Genomic DNA, 16226 nt, shown 5'->3' with positions numbered 1-16226 from the left:
GATGCATTTGTGCATGGAGGCTTGCGATATCCAACAGAGGACACCTCGGGAGCCCTGAAAGGAGCCACTGACGTAGAAATTGAGCACTGCAGTCACCTTCATGGCCAGGGGTATTGGACGCCCTCCATGTCTCCATGGCGCCAAATCCTGCAGTAGCTGTCAGATGTGACCAATCAGTTCCCGGGTCATGCGCAGTCTTCAGCAACACTGGTTCTCGGTCATCTGCAGAAATGACAAGCGCCGCCTATAGACCCTGGGTCTAGCTAGGCGCTGACCAGCGACGGCTCACTGCGGCTCTTCAGCAGCGTGAGTGGGAGCCCCAACGCCCATCTTTCCAAGGGTGCTGCTCCTCCTTCTGCTCAGCCAGGTGCCTCTGTCGCTCTCTTCTCCTTAGTTTCAGCTCTCTGTCAGCCATGAGGCATACATCTAGGTTACTAGGCTCCATCCTCCCGATGTTCTCCTCCTGCAGGATGAAAGAGAGAAACACGTGGGTTAGGCTTGGGTGTACTAAGAACCTCTCTTGGTGAAGTCTGAAGGCTCCTTAACAAATCCTAGAGATTGCTAGTTTAGTGAGCTGCATGGCTGCCCGAAACCACCCACCTCCACCCCACTCAAACTGGACCGATTGGTGGCAGCTTTGCCCGCTGGACTGCATGCTGTGCTCTCAGCTCAGGTGCAGGCGTTCTCCTAACCCGCACTGCAAAGCTGCACTGTTAGCTTGAACCATGGGGGAGACTGGCCCAAACTGGGATGATGACATTGCAAGGGGCTGTGAGCATCTCCACCAGTGACTGCTCCAAGGCCAGCTTCTGCAAGGAGATGGTGCAATGTGCCCAGTCGTCCTATTATGCTGCAGTCCACTAAAATGCTCATTAGTTTGCAGTCTGTGCCCGGGGAGTGAAAGGCTCTGGAGCATTTGGTTGTACTTTCAGACCTCTGCGTTGCTTGAGTGGGCGGATAAGCTAAAGGCCTATTTCCAAGCATGTCAATGTGGCTGCACCTGAACTGTTTCAGCTGTGGAGGAATGGTCACTTTATACGAGGTTTCGCTAATGCACGGCCGGTTCCCTCCCCCGGGCCCCGCACGTACTTGTGCACTACCATCAACCACTGTGCAGCCCTTGTCCTGGCACCACACTGTCAGCCAGCTGGGAAAATGCAACTTGCCTGTGCCCTCACTTGAGTGCACAGCGCATAGCCTGCTGAGGCTTTATAAGGCTCTGGTCAGACCACATTTAGAATATTGTGAGCAATTTTGGGCCCCGTATCTCAGGAAGGATGTTCTGGCCCTGGAAAGGGTCCAGAGGAGGTTCACGAGAATGATCCCAGGAATGAAAGGCTTAACATATGAGGAACGTTTGAGGACTCTAGGTCTATACTTGATGGAGTTTAGAAGGCTGAGGGGGGATCTGATTGAAACTTACAGAATACTGAAAAGCCTAGATAGAGTGGACGTGGGGAAGATGTTTCCATTAGTAGGAGAGACTAGGACCCGAGGGCACAGACTCAGAGTAAAGGGAAGACCTTTTAGAACAGAGATGAGGAAAAACTTCTTTAGCCAGAGAATGGTGAATCTATGGAATTCATTGCCACAGAAGGCTGTGGAGGCCAGGTCATTGAGTGTATTTAAGACCGAGATAGATAGGTTCTTTGATTGGTAAGGGGATTAAAGGTTACGGGGAGAAGGCGGGAGAATGGGGTTGAGAAACTTATCAGCCATGATTGAATGGCGGAGCAGACTTGATGGGCCGAATGGCCTAATTTCTGCTCCTATGTCTTGTCCTGACTCAACCTTGAGCTCCAACAGGACCTTCGCAAGTGTCGCACAACATTACTGTACACTCACCTCCGAGCTCTCCTTGAAGTGCAGCTCACCAGGTGCATGTCTTATAAATGCTGTTGTGAAATACGCCGGTGTACAATCACGCCAATGTGCCCAGATGATCCAGCATGGGGGAATGATTCCGACGAGCTGGGCTCATAATGATATGAAGGTGTGTTAAAATGAAATTCCCGACGTGTGGTGGCAGGAACCACAGCCCGCAACCGATGGGCGGAGCAGATTGTAAAGTGGCTTTACGACGTTGTGAAACTGATTTTTGGCCTTTCCACCACCATATTATCCGCTCACGCCCACCATGACACCGAACACCAACGGGCAGGGAAAATTCCACCCGTTGACTTATATTGGGTAAAGTGATGCAGCTACCAGGAGGTCACTGTTATCTCAAATAAGAGGGATCTGCTTCATGTGTGAGCCTATGGATTTCAGCAGACGGTTCAGATTTAGGGCACAGCGTGCTAGCTTCTCATTACCTCGCTTGATATCTACACATTAGCACTTTTTCACGGGGCCTGTTGGACAAAAATCAGGAATGGGAACAACGGTTGATTTTTCTACCCCCCCAACAGCAGCAAATGTGGTTAACAGGAGCAATGCATTGCTGATCTGCCTGAGATCAGCTAACTCAGCATAGGCCAGGGATCCAATGTGAGGCTTTATGTGCCTAGTCATTATGATTAACACTGTGCAACAATCAATTGCAATTAGCTTCAACATATATTTGTAGCTCAATTTCACTTTCAGAAGATTTTAACTAGTGTCTTTTATGACATCAACAATTTTTATTGCTCTGAGTCTCAACAAAGATCAACAGTTAAACAGTGGTTCTTAACGTTAGATTGATGGAAGGTAGCATGTTTTAAAAAATTAAATGGCATGATGCAACTGGTATTAACTAACAATATTTAAAGCATAACATTTTCTCCACAGCGTCCCAATAACAAAAAGAAAACAAGAAACATATGTGCACAAGTTTTAAAATATAAATTAAAAAAAAACCTCAACAGGCCTTATTGTTCAATACCTGGATAATCTTTGCAGAGTTGCAGACTGATCAAACACTCATGACACAGAGCCCACAATTCATGATCCTTCAAGGGCCTATCGTCCTCGGAGAGTAGCTCCTCTAGGGAAATGTACTGTTAAACGGAGGGGGTAAGAAATGAGAATCAGTACCCTGGGCATATTAACCATGTCAATGCAAGCATGCAAGCAAGATACTTGCCAGGACCACATTAACGTTAAATGCAAGGGTGAAAATAGAAATTGTACCAGCAAAGCTGAGCAAGTATAACTTAAGGCTGACCTTCATTAACCGACAATCATAAGTTTATTCTCGTCAACCTGCTATTGCCGTATCTTGTCATTTATGTTGTCCACTGAAGGAAAGCATGAAGAATGCCAGGACAATCCATATACGAGAATAAAATACTTCTTTCGCGGGGGTGGGGGGCGTTGCAAGGGAGGGTCGGAAATGGCAATTCATATGGAAGCTTCCTGATAGCTCAAGTAGATATTTCAGTTTATCTCAATTTCAAATTAGAGTTTATCACCTCAGGAAAACAATACACCACCCTGTACTGCCTCTCAACAAGTATAGCACACTCACACAGAAGGGTAGGGGCAGATTTAAAACTCAGGACATCTCTCAGTTTCCATCAGGCTATGTTATCCAGAGAAATGCATTAAGCATTATTCAACAAAAATTCTGATGTTCAAAATTAATCTTAATTTCAAATTTATACGTTAGGATTATTTCAAAATGGTGAATTTTTGAACAATAATGATTAATATTTAAGAAAGCCTCTTTGCGGTAAGATGCCCTTTCAAAAAAATTGGTTTAATTCAGATGTGGGAATCACTGGCAAGGCCAGCATTTATTGCCCATTCCTACTTGCCCTTGAGGAGGTTGCGGTGAGCTGTCTTCTTGTACCGCTGCAGTCCATGTGCTGTAGGTACACCCACAGTGCTGTTAGGGAGGGAGTTCCAGGATTTTCACCCAGCGACAATGAAGGAATGGTGATATAGTTCCAAGGCAGGATGATGCGTGGCTTGGAGGGGAACTTGAAGGCGGTGGTGTTCCTATGCATCCGTTACCCTTGTCCTTCTAGGTAGTAGAGGTTCTGGGTTTGGAAGATGCTGTCAAAGGAGCCTTGGTGAGTTGCTGCAATCTTGCATATCGTACATGCTGCCGCCACTGTCTGCCAGTGGCGGGGGGAGTGAACATTTAAGGTATTGGATAGGGTGCCAATCAAGAGGGCTGCTTTGCCCTGAATGGTGTCGAGCTCCTCGAGTGTTGTTGGAGCTGCACTCGTCCAGGAAAACGAGGAGAATTCAGTCACACTCCTGACTTGTGCCCTGTAGATGGTGGACAGGCTTTGAGGAGTCAAGAGGTGAGTTATTTGCTGTAGAATTTCCAGCTGCTGACCTGCTCTTGTAGCCACAGTATTTATATGGCTGGTCCAGTTGAGTTTCTGGCAACCCCAGGATGTTGATGGTGAGGAATTCAGCACTGGTAATGATGTTGAACGTCAAGAGGGGATGGTTAGATTCTCCTTTGTTGGAGAGAAATAACATGTTGATGTGCTGTACGGGATAGTTGTCACTTGGGGGAACAGAACTAATGCAGCCATCAGCCGAAAACAACAGGAACCAGACCACATAATAGATAGAGAACAGGGGAGAAAGTCATTTGGTGCAGGATAATAACTTTCGTAAGGAATAAATATTCTAAATATTCTTAGCAATTTCCCTTGCGGGATTACTTGATATATAGATGGCACGTGCGGGATAAAAAAGTGATGCAATTAAGGTTTTGTCCTATTGCAAAATTTTCCACAGCAACACCACCTTGCAATAAATTGAATTACAAATATTAGGTCAACACAAATTTCACTTCTATCACTGAGTGAAAACCCAAAGGCAAAAATGTTACAAGGAGATGAAACAGCAAGATAGACACTCAGCAAAGAATACCACACAAGGGTAGAATGCAGGATTGTGCCCACAATTAGTTACTTGGGGCATCTCCAAAGCCCAGTTGAGCTTCTATGGGTAAGCAGCGAGTGCAGGCTAGGTGGTTCCTCAAAATAAAAGGTGAAACTATGAAAATCAGATTGTTGATGTTCAATTCTTAGCAGTCATTCCCAGTGTGGCATTAGTCGAGGCCTGAAAGTCAATTAGGCAATCATTGACCCTTTCACCTGCCAGATAATACATTTTTTTTCTCTTTATTCTTTCCTGGGATGTGGGCGCCACTGGCAAGGCCAGCATTTGTTGTCCACCCGTGATTGTCCTTGAACTGAGGGCAGCTAAAAGTCAACCACTTTGCTGTTAGTCTGGAGTCACATGTAGGCCAGACCAGGTAGGGTGGCAGATCTCCTTCTCTAAAGGATAGTAGTGAACCAGATTGTTCTTTTTTAAAGATAATTGACGATAACGTCACGCACCATCACTAGCTTTTATATTCCAGATTAATTAATTGAATTAATTACAGCAGCTGCCATGGTCGGATTTGAATCCTTGTCCCCAAAGCACTAGTCTGGTTTCTGGATGACTAGTCCAGTGATATTACCATGTCGCTACCATCCCCCCTAATGCATGGTGCAGGAATACCCCAAGAGAGAAACATATTTAAAAGAGAAGATTTCTCACCGGAAATACAGTGCTGAGGGGAAAACAAGAATTTTGTACTCCAACAACTGAAAAATAGCAATTTAATTCTGAACTCAAGCTAAATAGAAATATCACAGAGATTAATTTAGCATGCCCGGGAATATGAGAAAACTATGATTACTTAGTAACACAACTACTTTCAGTGGTGCTAATGTTCAACCACACATCATAATCTTGTATATTTTGCAACCGAGTAAAAATTTTAAAAATCAAACGATCAAAATTCTATTATTTTGCATAACAATTCAGGTTAGCTTTTGCCCAGAACTTAAGAAATATTTATTTACAAGCGGTCTTATAATGCAAAGGTGAAAATAATCAATCGTTGACTGCAAAACACTCACTGTCACAGCATGAAATAATGGTAGTGAAAGGTATGGCTCCATGGAGATGGAGAGATATCAAGAAACAAGGCATTATCATCCAATTCTGCAATGCACATGTAGAGAACACTGCACTTAAGAAATACAGGCATAGTGCCATAGAACCTATCACACCCACACGTACCTGTCTATCAAAAATAAATTCTGCAGGGTTATTTTCAGCATCTCTGACGGGTCGCATTTGCTCACAATTATCATCTTGACAGAGTTGCGTGACATTTCTAAACAGCAGGGCATTACTTGTTGATAAGTCATTTACACTTTGGGAACGGCTTTGTTTGAAATAATTTCTCTGATTACTACCAACAGCTCTTTCTACATCTGAAAGGTTACCATCCAGGCAAGGCAAATCATTTCCTTCTGCTCCTAGAGCATTGTTACTGCAGTCTCCAACTGCAGCCCTTGTTTCTAATAATATTCCACTGGAAGAAACAGAATCCATTTGGCTATGCATGCCCGCTGAAGCAAATGATGCTGCTGAGATTTTAGCTTTGAGGCTTTTAGTGGAAGACATTTTCCCTAATGTGAAGGGGGATTTCAGTGATCGTTCTTTGCTCTCATCAGAAATGAAGTTACGACTGTTGGGCAAGTTCCTATTTACCACTTCTATACTGGAGACCTTCTCAGCCCAGTCACTTGAATTGTTCACATTTAATCTTTCCGAAGGAAGACTATACTTCGGAATGAAAGTAAAGTCATTATTCTTAGTTCTTAACTGTACCTTCTGAGGACAGTCTGCAATACTCAATATGTTGACAGAGTCTAGTGAAGACAAAGAACCAGCAGCAATGTCAGAAAATGAAACAGGTGACAGATTAGCTGTGACAGATCTGCCGAGCTCAATTTTAGAACGATGAAGATGCTGGGCGTTGCCCAACATTTCTGTCGGTAGTTTTGGCAACATTCTCTTCCTAGCTGTCGAGCGTTTCTGAGAAACGGGTGAAATCCTGTCAGCTTCACGTCCTTTGGTTTTCATATCAGCAGTTGACTCGGCAGGATCTATGGCCAGCACTGGCTCCCTTCGCTCACACATTTCTACTGAACTCATGTGTTCTGAACCTTGCTGGAAAATCTTATCAACTTCAACAGATGAATCTGCACCTACGTTATGTGCACACTTCTCAGCCTTGCAAATAACCTTATTTGTTCCATTGTTTAGCATGTTTAAGTCATATGGCAGGTCTTCAGTGCTTGATGAACCATCTGCTGGATTTCGTTCACTTGTTTGCAGTTCATGACCTACACCTTCCTGACGCTTCTTTTCTTTACAGGTCTCTTCACATCCATCTGTGTAAAGATTTTGGAAACACAGATCAATAGGACACCAAGTTCCATTTAAAAATAAATAGAATGCATGCACAGGTTAAGAAAGTACATTCTACGACGGTCATGGCAAAAATCCCAGGAACGGCTGAAAATTCTAAGACCCACCCCCGAATCTGGCATTTCCCAACTCGGTGGGGGCGTGACTGGAGTTGGGCCGGGATTCGCGCTTCGCGGAGGCAGCCGGCCTGCTTCCTCCACCGAAGCGGGATTTTGGGAGGCCAGGAGTGTGGAATCCAGAGTGTGTGCAGATTGGAACAGGTAAGAGGAGGTCTGAACTTGGTGGAGTTTCCTGGCTGTTCCCGGGCCCGCCGATCGCGCGCGCCCGATGAGGGAAAAATACAGGCCTCTGTAGCCATAATGTTAACTGAGCTGCAGGAAAGGCACAACCCGTGAGGAAATTTCATCTCATCTTTGAATAACACTGCAAAAGGAGGGCAGACGCAAGAGGCACCTATCCCAGTTCCATCAGGTTTACACAGTGCAAAAAAGATGGAGCAGTGACTGTTGGAAACAGGTCTCACCTCAATTTTTGGCCTTCTAGTTTTTGTCCTGTCTTCTCAGGCCCAATAATTTTTGGGCCCACACATTTAAGTTAATTTACTACAGCATTCTATATCTTACAGCTGTGCCTAATTAATTTGAACGATTGTTTCTATTTTTCAGTACTCAGTGAAAGATGAACATGCAATGGATATGCCTTTTAGAACATTCGAAAGTAAGCTAGAAGTTTCTTGTGGCCGTGAAAATAATTATCTGTCACCTACCTTGGAAAGCACCAACAGATTCAATTGAAAGTACCCTTCGACCCACGGCAGAGAGATTGCGGCAAATAATGTCTGAGGATAAACATTTTAGTTTTTCTTCACATGTGTTGAGGATACCCTGCAGAATACAAACAAATGAATCATTATTAGAACCTCTGTTTTAATAATATACAGCATTACTCTACTTTGCAAATGTTTTACTGGAAGCGACAGGGTGGTACATTGGATTAGCACACTGTCTAGTCAGCTGTCTAGTCACACTGTCTAGTCACCAGCAGTTTTGGTTTTTAACCTATAGGCCGATAAAGTGAAAGCCTCCTCTTCTTCAACTGTAATAGCCTGAAGTAAATGAAACTGGACAGTCTTAATTCCATTGATTAAATATGAAACCACAGCACTGCCCAAAAATTGCCAATCTTATCAAGTGAGAAGATAAGGGGTAAAAGCAAAAAACTGCGGATGCTGGAAATCCAAAACAAAAATAAAAATAAAAATACCTGGAAAAACTCAGCAGGTCTGGCAGCATCTGCGGAGAGGAACACAGTTAACGTTTCGAGTCTGCATGACTCTTCAACAGAACTAAGTAAAAATAGAAGAGAGGTGAAATATAAGCTGGTTTTTTGGGTGGGGGGGGACAAGTATGTGGAGATAACCAAAAGATGTCTACAGACAAAAGGACTAAGAGGTGTTGAAGGTGATGATATTATCTAAGGAATGTGCTAATTAAGGGTAGAAAGCAGGACAAGCAAGGTACAGATAGCCCTAGTGGGGGTGGGGATGGGGTGAAGGAATCGAAATAGGCTAAAAGGTAGAGATAAAACAATGGATGGAAATACATTTAAAAATAATGGAAATAGGTGGGAAAAGAAACCTCTATATAAATTATTGGAAAAAAAGGGGGGGGGATTGGAAAGGGGGTGGGGATGGAGGAGAGAGTTCATGATCTAAAATTGTTGAACTCAATATTCAGTCCGGAAGGCTGTAAAGTGCCTAGTCGGAAGATGAGGATAAGGGGTAGTGTGTCAAATCATATTGTTGAAATATAGTAGAAATGTCTTTTCCTGCATTTAGACAAATCTATCCTGATCTTAGGTGGCACTTTTGCTTAAAGTTTCATTGTCCAGCATTAATATTGTTATAACAGAAATTTAACAAAATAATATCCTGCCTTACTCAGAGTGAGGGCTAGACACCAAGGGCGGAATCATCCAGATTTGCATTAAGTGCGGTAGCGGGAGGGTAAAACTATGTTTTACCCACTGGCCGCAATGGCAGGATTTCACGCCGTATCATCCTGAACCCATCATATTAATTATGCGTTCCCGGGAAATATGCTGTTTCCGTGGCAGGTGAACTCTCATTCGCCATCACCTTGCCGCTTCATTTGAAGTGCAGCTGCCCGCACACCTCTCAGTGCTTCCAGCCCAGGACTGCCACATCGAAGACTGGATGGCCCCGAAAGGCAAAAAGGATGCTTCTGTGACACATCCCTCGAGCGCCTTTTGAACGCCGTGGAGGCGCGCCATGATGTCCTCTACCCCCACTCTGGCTGCAGTATGGGCAGCTGCATCACCAATCCAGCATGGGAGGCGGTGGCAGCGGTGGTCAGTACCAATGGCCTGCAAAAGAGGACAGTTACCCAGTGTCGCTACAGGATGAATGATCTCTGTTCCGCCAGGGTAGCTCACTCCTCTCATCACTCTCAACTCACACACTCACAAATCCATCACATATCCACAGGGATGACACTACTAACTCTCACACACACACCCATATCTCTATCAGGCTCATATCCTCTAGTGCTCATGTCCTCATCCTGTCCATGGTTCTGTTCGCCACATAAACATTCCATGCAGTGTCATGTGTCCTGCTCACACTCTCTCCATCTGTTTTAAGCAGGAGAAGCCTACTCACATCAGCAGGAAGTGGTCCCAGACCAGTGGTGATGTAGTGATTGTAAGTGAAACCTTTCATATTGTTTTAGGGATCACATGATTGTGTTAATGAATCAGCCCTAAGCTTGGGTAATCTTAGGAGCAGGGCTTTCTAGTCGTGGATCTGGTTCAAGCATGTAGCTTCATACAGAGCTCTGCAAATAAAGTTGACCATTTCTAACAAGAAACCTGTCCAGTTTATTACAATTGGCGATGAGGATAAATAGCTCCAATATTGCACCTTGACTCGGGACTATTAATTTTAAAGGAAAGCAAGAAAAGTATACTCATCAGTCATGCCACTCCTCAGCAGAATCGACCCGTACATGGAAGACTGGAGCCAGTACATACAGCGCCTAGGTTTCTACTTTGTGGCGAATGAAATAACAGCGGAGAAGCAGAAAGCAATTCTTTTAAGCCTCTGTGGGAGCGAGACATGTAACCTCATCCTGACGTAGTCTGATGGCCCCGAACGCGCCCAATTCAGAATCTTTTAACGAGGTCATAGACCTCCTGAAGACATATTTTCAGTTTAAGGTATCGTTGATTATGCAAAGATTTAAGTTCAATTCAGGAATAAGGGCCCCAGGTGAGTCAATCACATTGTATATCGCGAAGTTAAAACAGTTAACGGAGCACTGCGATTTCGGAGATACTCTAAATGACTTGTGAGATCGTTTGGTTTGCGGCATACACGACAGCGCCATTCAGTGCCGTTTACTTGCAGAAGTTAATATAGACCTGGAGCGCACCATGGAAATGGCGTTAGCAATTTAGAGTGCTGAGGTGGACTCACAGGCTTTGCAGAATGTGCCAAATGGCACCGTTCTTCAGTTGGGTCGGGAAACTACCACTGGGCGTGGTGCAAAAACCAGGGAGACAACTGCAAAGCGGGAAACAGTCTCTACTGCTCGAATAACAAAAAGGAATACTGGAAGCACCTCACCAGTGATTGAGAAATTGAAGTATCACTGATGTGGAAGTAACCATGTACCGGGAATCTGCAGATTTAAAGAGGCAGAATGCCACTATTATCACAAAAAAACGACATGTTATAAAGCAATGCAAGGCAAAATCAAGACAGCCAATCAGACAGCAGATCAAAATGATTAAGTGCACAATATAACTGAATCAGAAGCTGCTGATACTGATAGCTGTTCCTTATTTAATGTTAAAGCAGTGAAAACTGAACCAATCACCATCACCCTTCAGGTGAATGGGAAGCCTCTAGTCATGGGAGTAGACATAGGAGCATTGACCACAGTGGTGGGAAAACACACATTTAGATACTTAAAGGAAAGTACCCAGCCACTAAATCTGGGGCAAACCACTGCTCAGCTGAAGACGTACACTAAAGAGTCAATACAAGTGAAAGGCATTGTCTCTGCACCTGTATCCTACAGGCAACAGACAGCCCAGCTCCCAGTGATTGTTGTAACAGGTGAAGGACCCAGTCCTCTGGGCTGCCATTGGTTAAAAGAAATTAAGCTCAACTGGTCAGAAATGTTTTAAGTTAGAACAGGAAGAAATCCTGAGTTGACAAGGGAATATGATGGTATCTTTTGGAATGAGATAAAGGAACCGAAGGACCTTCGCAGGATGCAAGGATCCCGCAGGTCAGAGTTGGTTCCACAGGAAAATCATGAAAAAGAAGCGAAATGAATACAGTGCCACTCTGAACCAACTGAAGAAACAGTTGGCAGAAAAACTCAACAATTTTCGATGTTCCAGAAAGAAGGTAAAAGATACAAAAAGGAGACAGAAGAACTGAAGAATCAGCTAAATGAGACAAAAGAGGCATTAGAAGGAAAAGTCACGGAACTTCCCGAGATGCAAGTGAGTAGCAAAGCCATGGGTGGCTCAACCACCGAATTGAACCAAGTTAAGATTTCAGCAGAGAGAAATTTGGCCAACTGTGAAATTAGAATGATGAAACTCTGCGGAAAACACAAGAAGAAAAGTCAGAAATCAAACCCTAAAGGCCAATAGGACATGTCTCCAAAACCCTCTCTGCAGCCAAGAAGGGTTACTCACAACTTGAAAAAGGTCTATCTGTAATATTTGGAGCACAGAAATCCCATCAATATTTGCATTTCACCATAGTGTCAGATCACAAGCCACTAACGGGTTTATTTAGTGAAAATAAAGCAATTCCGCCGATAGCTTCCACCAGAATTCAAAGATGGGCTCTGATTCTGTCAGCATACGAGTACACTTATATGTACCATCCAGGTCTGAAAATAGCAAATGCAGACACCTTCAGTCTTCTTCCTTTGCCAGATAGCATTGTACATGCTCCAGTTGTACTTATGTTGAATTTCCTGGGCTCTTTGCTGGTCTGTATGAAACAAATAAAGAATTGGACAAACTGGGGCCCTATATTATCAAAAGTCCGAGAACAGGTATTGCAAGGACGGTCGAATGCACCAGTCTCTTAATAAATAAAACCATTTTATGCCCGAAAATCTGAATTAATGTGTCAAGATGCAATCTTGTTGTGGGGAGCAAGAGTCATTGTCCCTTCGCAAGGAAGAAAACCACTTTTGACAGAGCTTCACAGTGCGCATCCAGGCATTTCGAAAATGAATATGCTTGCGTGAAGCTATGCCTGGTGACCAGGTATAGACAGTGATATAGAAAAAATGGTTAAACACTGTCTCCAGTGTCAGCAACAGCAGAATTTGCCTGTTTCAGCTCCATTGCATCCGTGGGAGTGACCTGGTCGACCCTGGGTTAGACTGCATATAGACTACGTAGGTCCATCCTTAGTTATCGTGTTTTTATTGATCATTGACACGCATTCTAAGTGGATGGACGTGTATGAAGTTAGATCACTGACATACTGTGCAACTATTGAAAAGCTGCGCCAATGTTTTAGTGTACATGGCCTACCAGAAGTTATTGTTTCAGATAATGGTCCTGCTTTCACTAGTACGGAATTCCAAAGATTCGTAAGATTAAATGGGATTAAACAAATCAAAGCAGCATCATATCATCCCTCATTCAATGGGTTAGCAGAAAAAGCAGTACAAACTTTTACAACAGGAATGAAGAAATTATCCAAGGAACTTTAGAAGTATGAATTTCACGATTTCTTCTCAACTAGCGCATGACTCCTCATGCAACTAGGGGTTCAACACCGTCTGAATTACTAATGAAACGTTGCCTTCATTGAAGGTTGAGTCTGATATTTCCTAACTTAGAGGGGAAGGTAGAGAAGAACCAGTGTAGTCAGAAAGTGAATCATGATGTTCACTGTAAAGCTCGAATATTTACTGTGGGAAAGGCAGTTTTGTGCAAAATTTTGGAAACGGACCTAGTTGGGTTCCTGGTATAATTGTCTCTGAAACAGTACCCTTGTCATACCAAGTGGAAGTGGAAAACCAGATTGTTCGAAAACATGTGGATCATATAAGAAATAGAGGAACACTCCAACAACTAGTTACTCCACCTGAAATTGAAATCGAACCTTTAAATCCCTGAAGTGCCAGATCAACAGTGAATAGACATACCTGATGTCTCTGTTGAAGTAAATAATTCTGAACTGCCATTGTCTAAGGATGTCCCTGGTGCCGCAGTTCCTGATCATGTCAATCCAGTGGTAGAACCTCAAGTCAAAGAGCTACGTCGCTCTAACAAACTTAGAAAACCATCTAAGAGACTTAATCTGCATGAACTGTGTATATTTGGATATGTTGTGGGTTAAGATATTCTTGTAAATAAGAGATATATAAAAAAAGGGGGAGGGATGTAGTGATCGTAAGTAAAACTTCTCATGCTGTTTTCGGGATCACATGATGGTGTTAATGAATCAGACCTAAGCGCGGGTAATCTTTGGGACAGAGTTTTCTAGTAGAGGACCTGGTTCAAGCATGTAGCTTCATCAGGGGCCCTGTGAATAAATTTTACTGTTTCTAATAAGAAACCTGTCCGGTACACCAAGTTTATTACTGGTGGAGTGGCCCACATTAGGCTCGTCACTCACTTTGAGTGTGCCATTACTCTAATTGGTGAGGACATGGACTGTGCCTGTGGTGACAGTGAGGTCGGCAGCGAACACCCTCATGAGGATCCTGCACCACATCATCCCTCTCAATGCAAACGTGAGTGCTCTCTCTCCTGCTTTTGACTCTGCTGCCATGCACGACTTATCTCTACTTTGGTTCACAGAGAGCCCTGCCAACCGACCGATGCCCTCAGCCAGTCAGTCCCTCAGCTCCATCCACATCCTCACCTCCAGCCAAGAAGGCATCTCCTCCATTGAAGAGCTGGAAATAAGCAGCCCGGAAGACCCATCACAGTGCTTACCCACACCCTCCGCTAGCGCAGAGACACACATCTTGGTGGGATGTAGATCTAGAGTAGGCAGTCCGCAGCAGCAGGAGGCAGGTTCATGTAGACTCCCCAGCACTCAGAGGACTGCTGGGGATCAGACATCTGTGAGGTCTGAGACAATTGATGAGCCTCTGGCCTTCCAACTCATCATGGAGAGTCAGCAGAAGGCATGGGAACATCACGCAAAGCCGTTGAAAGCTCTCAACAGGGTGGCACGCAAGTCAGAGTAGTGCATCCGCCTGCTCTCTGATGAACATATGTGCATACATGGAGGTCTCCATGGGGAGGATGGCAGTTGCCATGGAGACCCTGGTCCAGCAGAATGCAGAAATGTGTTCAGACCTGCAGTCCATCGCAGGAGCCAAGGGTGAATTCCTGAAGTGGCAACGTGAGGGGGAAACGGAGCACCTTGACATCTCTCCAGGTGCTCCTTCCCCTCAAGGAGTCAGGCTGGGGCCCCCAGGCACCCGGAAGGAGGAGGTGCGGCCGTTGGAAACTCCTGGGTCATCCACTCAGAGATCTCAGATGTTCCCTCTCCGTCTGAGTCCCCTTTGCTTGTGTCACCACAGAGGGAACACCTGGCCAACGAGTGATTCTGGAGGGAGAAGTGTGTGTTTGTGTGTGTGTGTGTGCATGGGTGGGTGGGTGTGGCAAGGCCTTTCGGAGCCTCGTGCAAGCACTCTCCCATGCATGCGAATCCTTCACGTATCACACTCACCTCAATGTCCTGAGTATTTTCAATGCTGCCTGCTGGGGTTTGCTTTGCTTTCAGTTGTCCATCTGAGCTGACCTGCATCTCCGTCCACCCACTTATCACACTCCCATGCAGCATATGATATTGCCCACCACGACTGTCGTTTCTCTTTTGATTTAGACAGCATGGTCTGGATTCGTTTTTCGTCAGCTCCTCCATCTTTTCCCCTCCCCCAGTACTCATTTCCTTTCTTCAATCACTGTTGACAGCCCTTGGCATCACCTTCCCCCCTCCCCTCCGTGGCCTACCAGCCACAACCTTTTTCCTTCGGGGATGTCCAGTTCCCTTCCTTCCTGAAAATCCCACCCCCATCCACATTCACCTCCCTGACCACCTCCTTCCCACCCCCAGTGTCAGTGTCTGCCTCCGAGTCCCCACCAACCACCCTCGCCGTCCCTTCTACCGCTACCGCTGAACCCTCACCCTCCCAACCTACCATCTCACTCTGCCCTCAGTCCTCCTCACTATTCCCTCTTTCCACGCCCACCCTCAGTTCACTCCCCAGGAGGCAGTCATGCGCTCATGAAAGCCCTCCCTTGCAAGTTCACCTGGACATCCCCCTCCTCCCCGCTTGGAACCCCTTCCCCTCCCCCCGTCGATCTCCCACCTCCACTTGGTCCACCTCCCCCAGATTCCACCCCGCTTACTTCTTTCCCCTTCCTGACTCCTTCAGACACCCTTACTTTTACCTCCACCCTTAATTCTTCGCTCTTCCTGACTCCTTCGTCCATTCTTACTTCTTCCTCCAGACTTACTCCCTCCCTTCTCTACATTCCTTCCTCCCCATGAATTCCCTCCCTTCTCTGCACTCCTTCCTTCCCCTGGACTCCCTTCCCTCTCTACACTCCTTCTCCCCTCCAAACTCCTTCCCCAACACCTTCAATTCCCCATACATCTACCTCCCCAGTTGCAATCTTCTCCCCGGTTACCCCCTCCTCCCCCGTACTCCCACCACCCCCCCTTCCTTCCTCCCCCCTGACACCTTCAATTCCGCACCCCCCCCACCAACCTCACCCTATCCTGACACTTCTTCCTCTCCCAGTCAATCCTAGACCTTCTCTTCCACCACCCAGTACATCTTCCTCCCCACCACAACCATCATCCATTGTGAGCAAACCCTCAAAGGTGACTTTCCAATTTCCGTGAGCTGCTTTGCAGTACAGCCATGTCCATGAAATCCACCCAGCAGGCCACTGCTGTCGGGCTCCAGCAT

At 45.4% G+C, this 16226-nt stretch overlaps 1 protein-coding gene across 1 annotated transcript in view; it reads right to left on the bottom strand.

Moving 5' to 3' along the window:
- Positions 1–16226, bottom strand: part of kndc1 (kinase non-catalytic C-lobe domain containing 1) — a 252960-nt gene that overhangs the window by 140708 nt on the left and 96026 nt on the right. Inside the window, exons 5-7 of the mRNA XM_078564922.1 lie at positions 7991–8108; positions 6025–7187; positions 2867–2981 (exon numbers count right to left, since the gene is read on the bottom strand). Of these exons, the coding sequence (XP_078421048.1) occupies positions 2867–2981; positions 6025–7187; positions 7991–8108 (1396 nt within the window). The remainder of the gene's footprint in view (positions 1–2866; positions 2982–6024; positions 7188–7990; positions 8109–16226) is intronic.

This window comes from Cetorhinus maximus, chromosome 20 (genome assembly GCF_964194155.1).
Source record: "Cetorhinus maximus chromosome 20, sCetMax3.hap1.1, whole genome shotgun sequence".
NCBI lineage: Eukaryota > Metazoa > Chordata > Chondrichthyes > Lamniformes > Cetorhinidae > Cetorhinus > Cetorhinus maximus.
The sequence above is the reverse complement of the archived record's forward strand: the minus strand, read 5'-3'. Positions and strand labels throughout refer to the sequence as shown.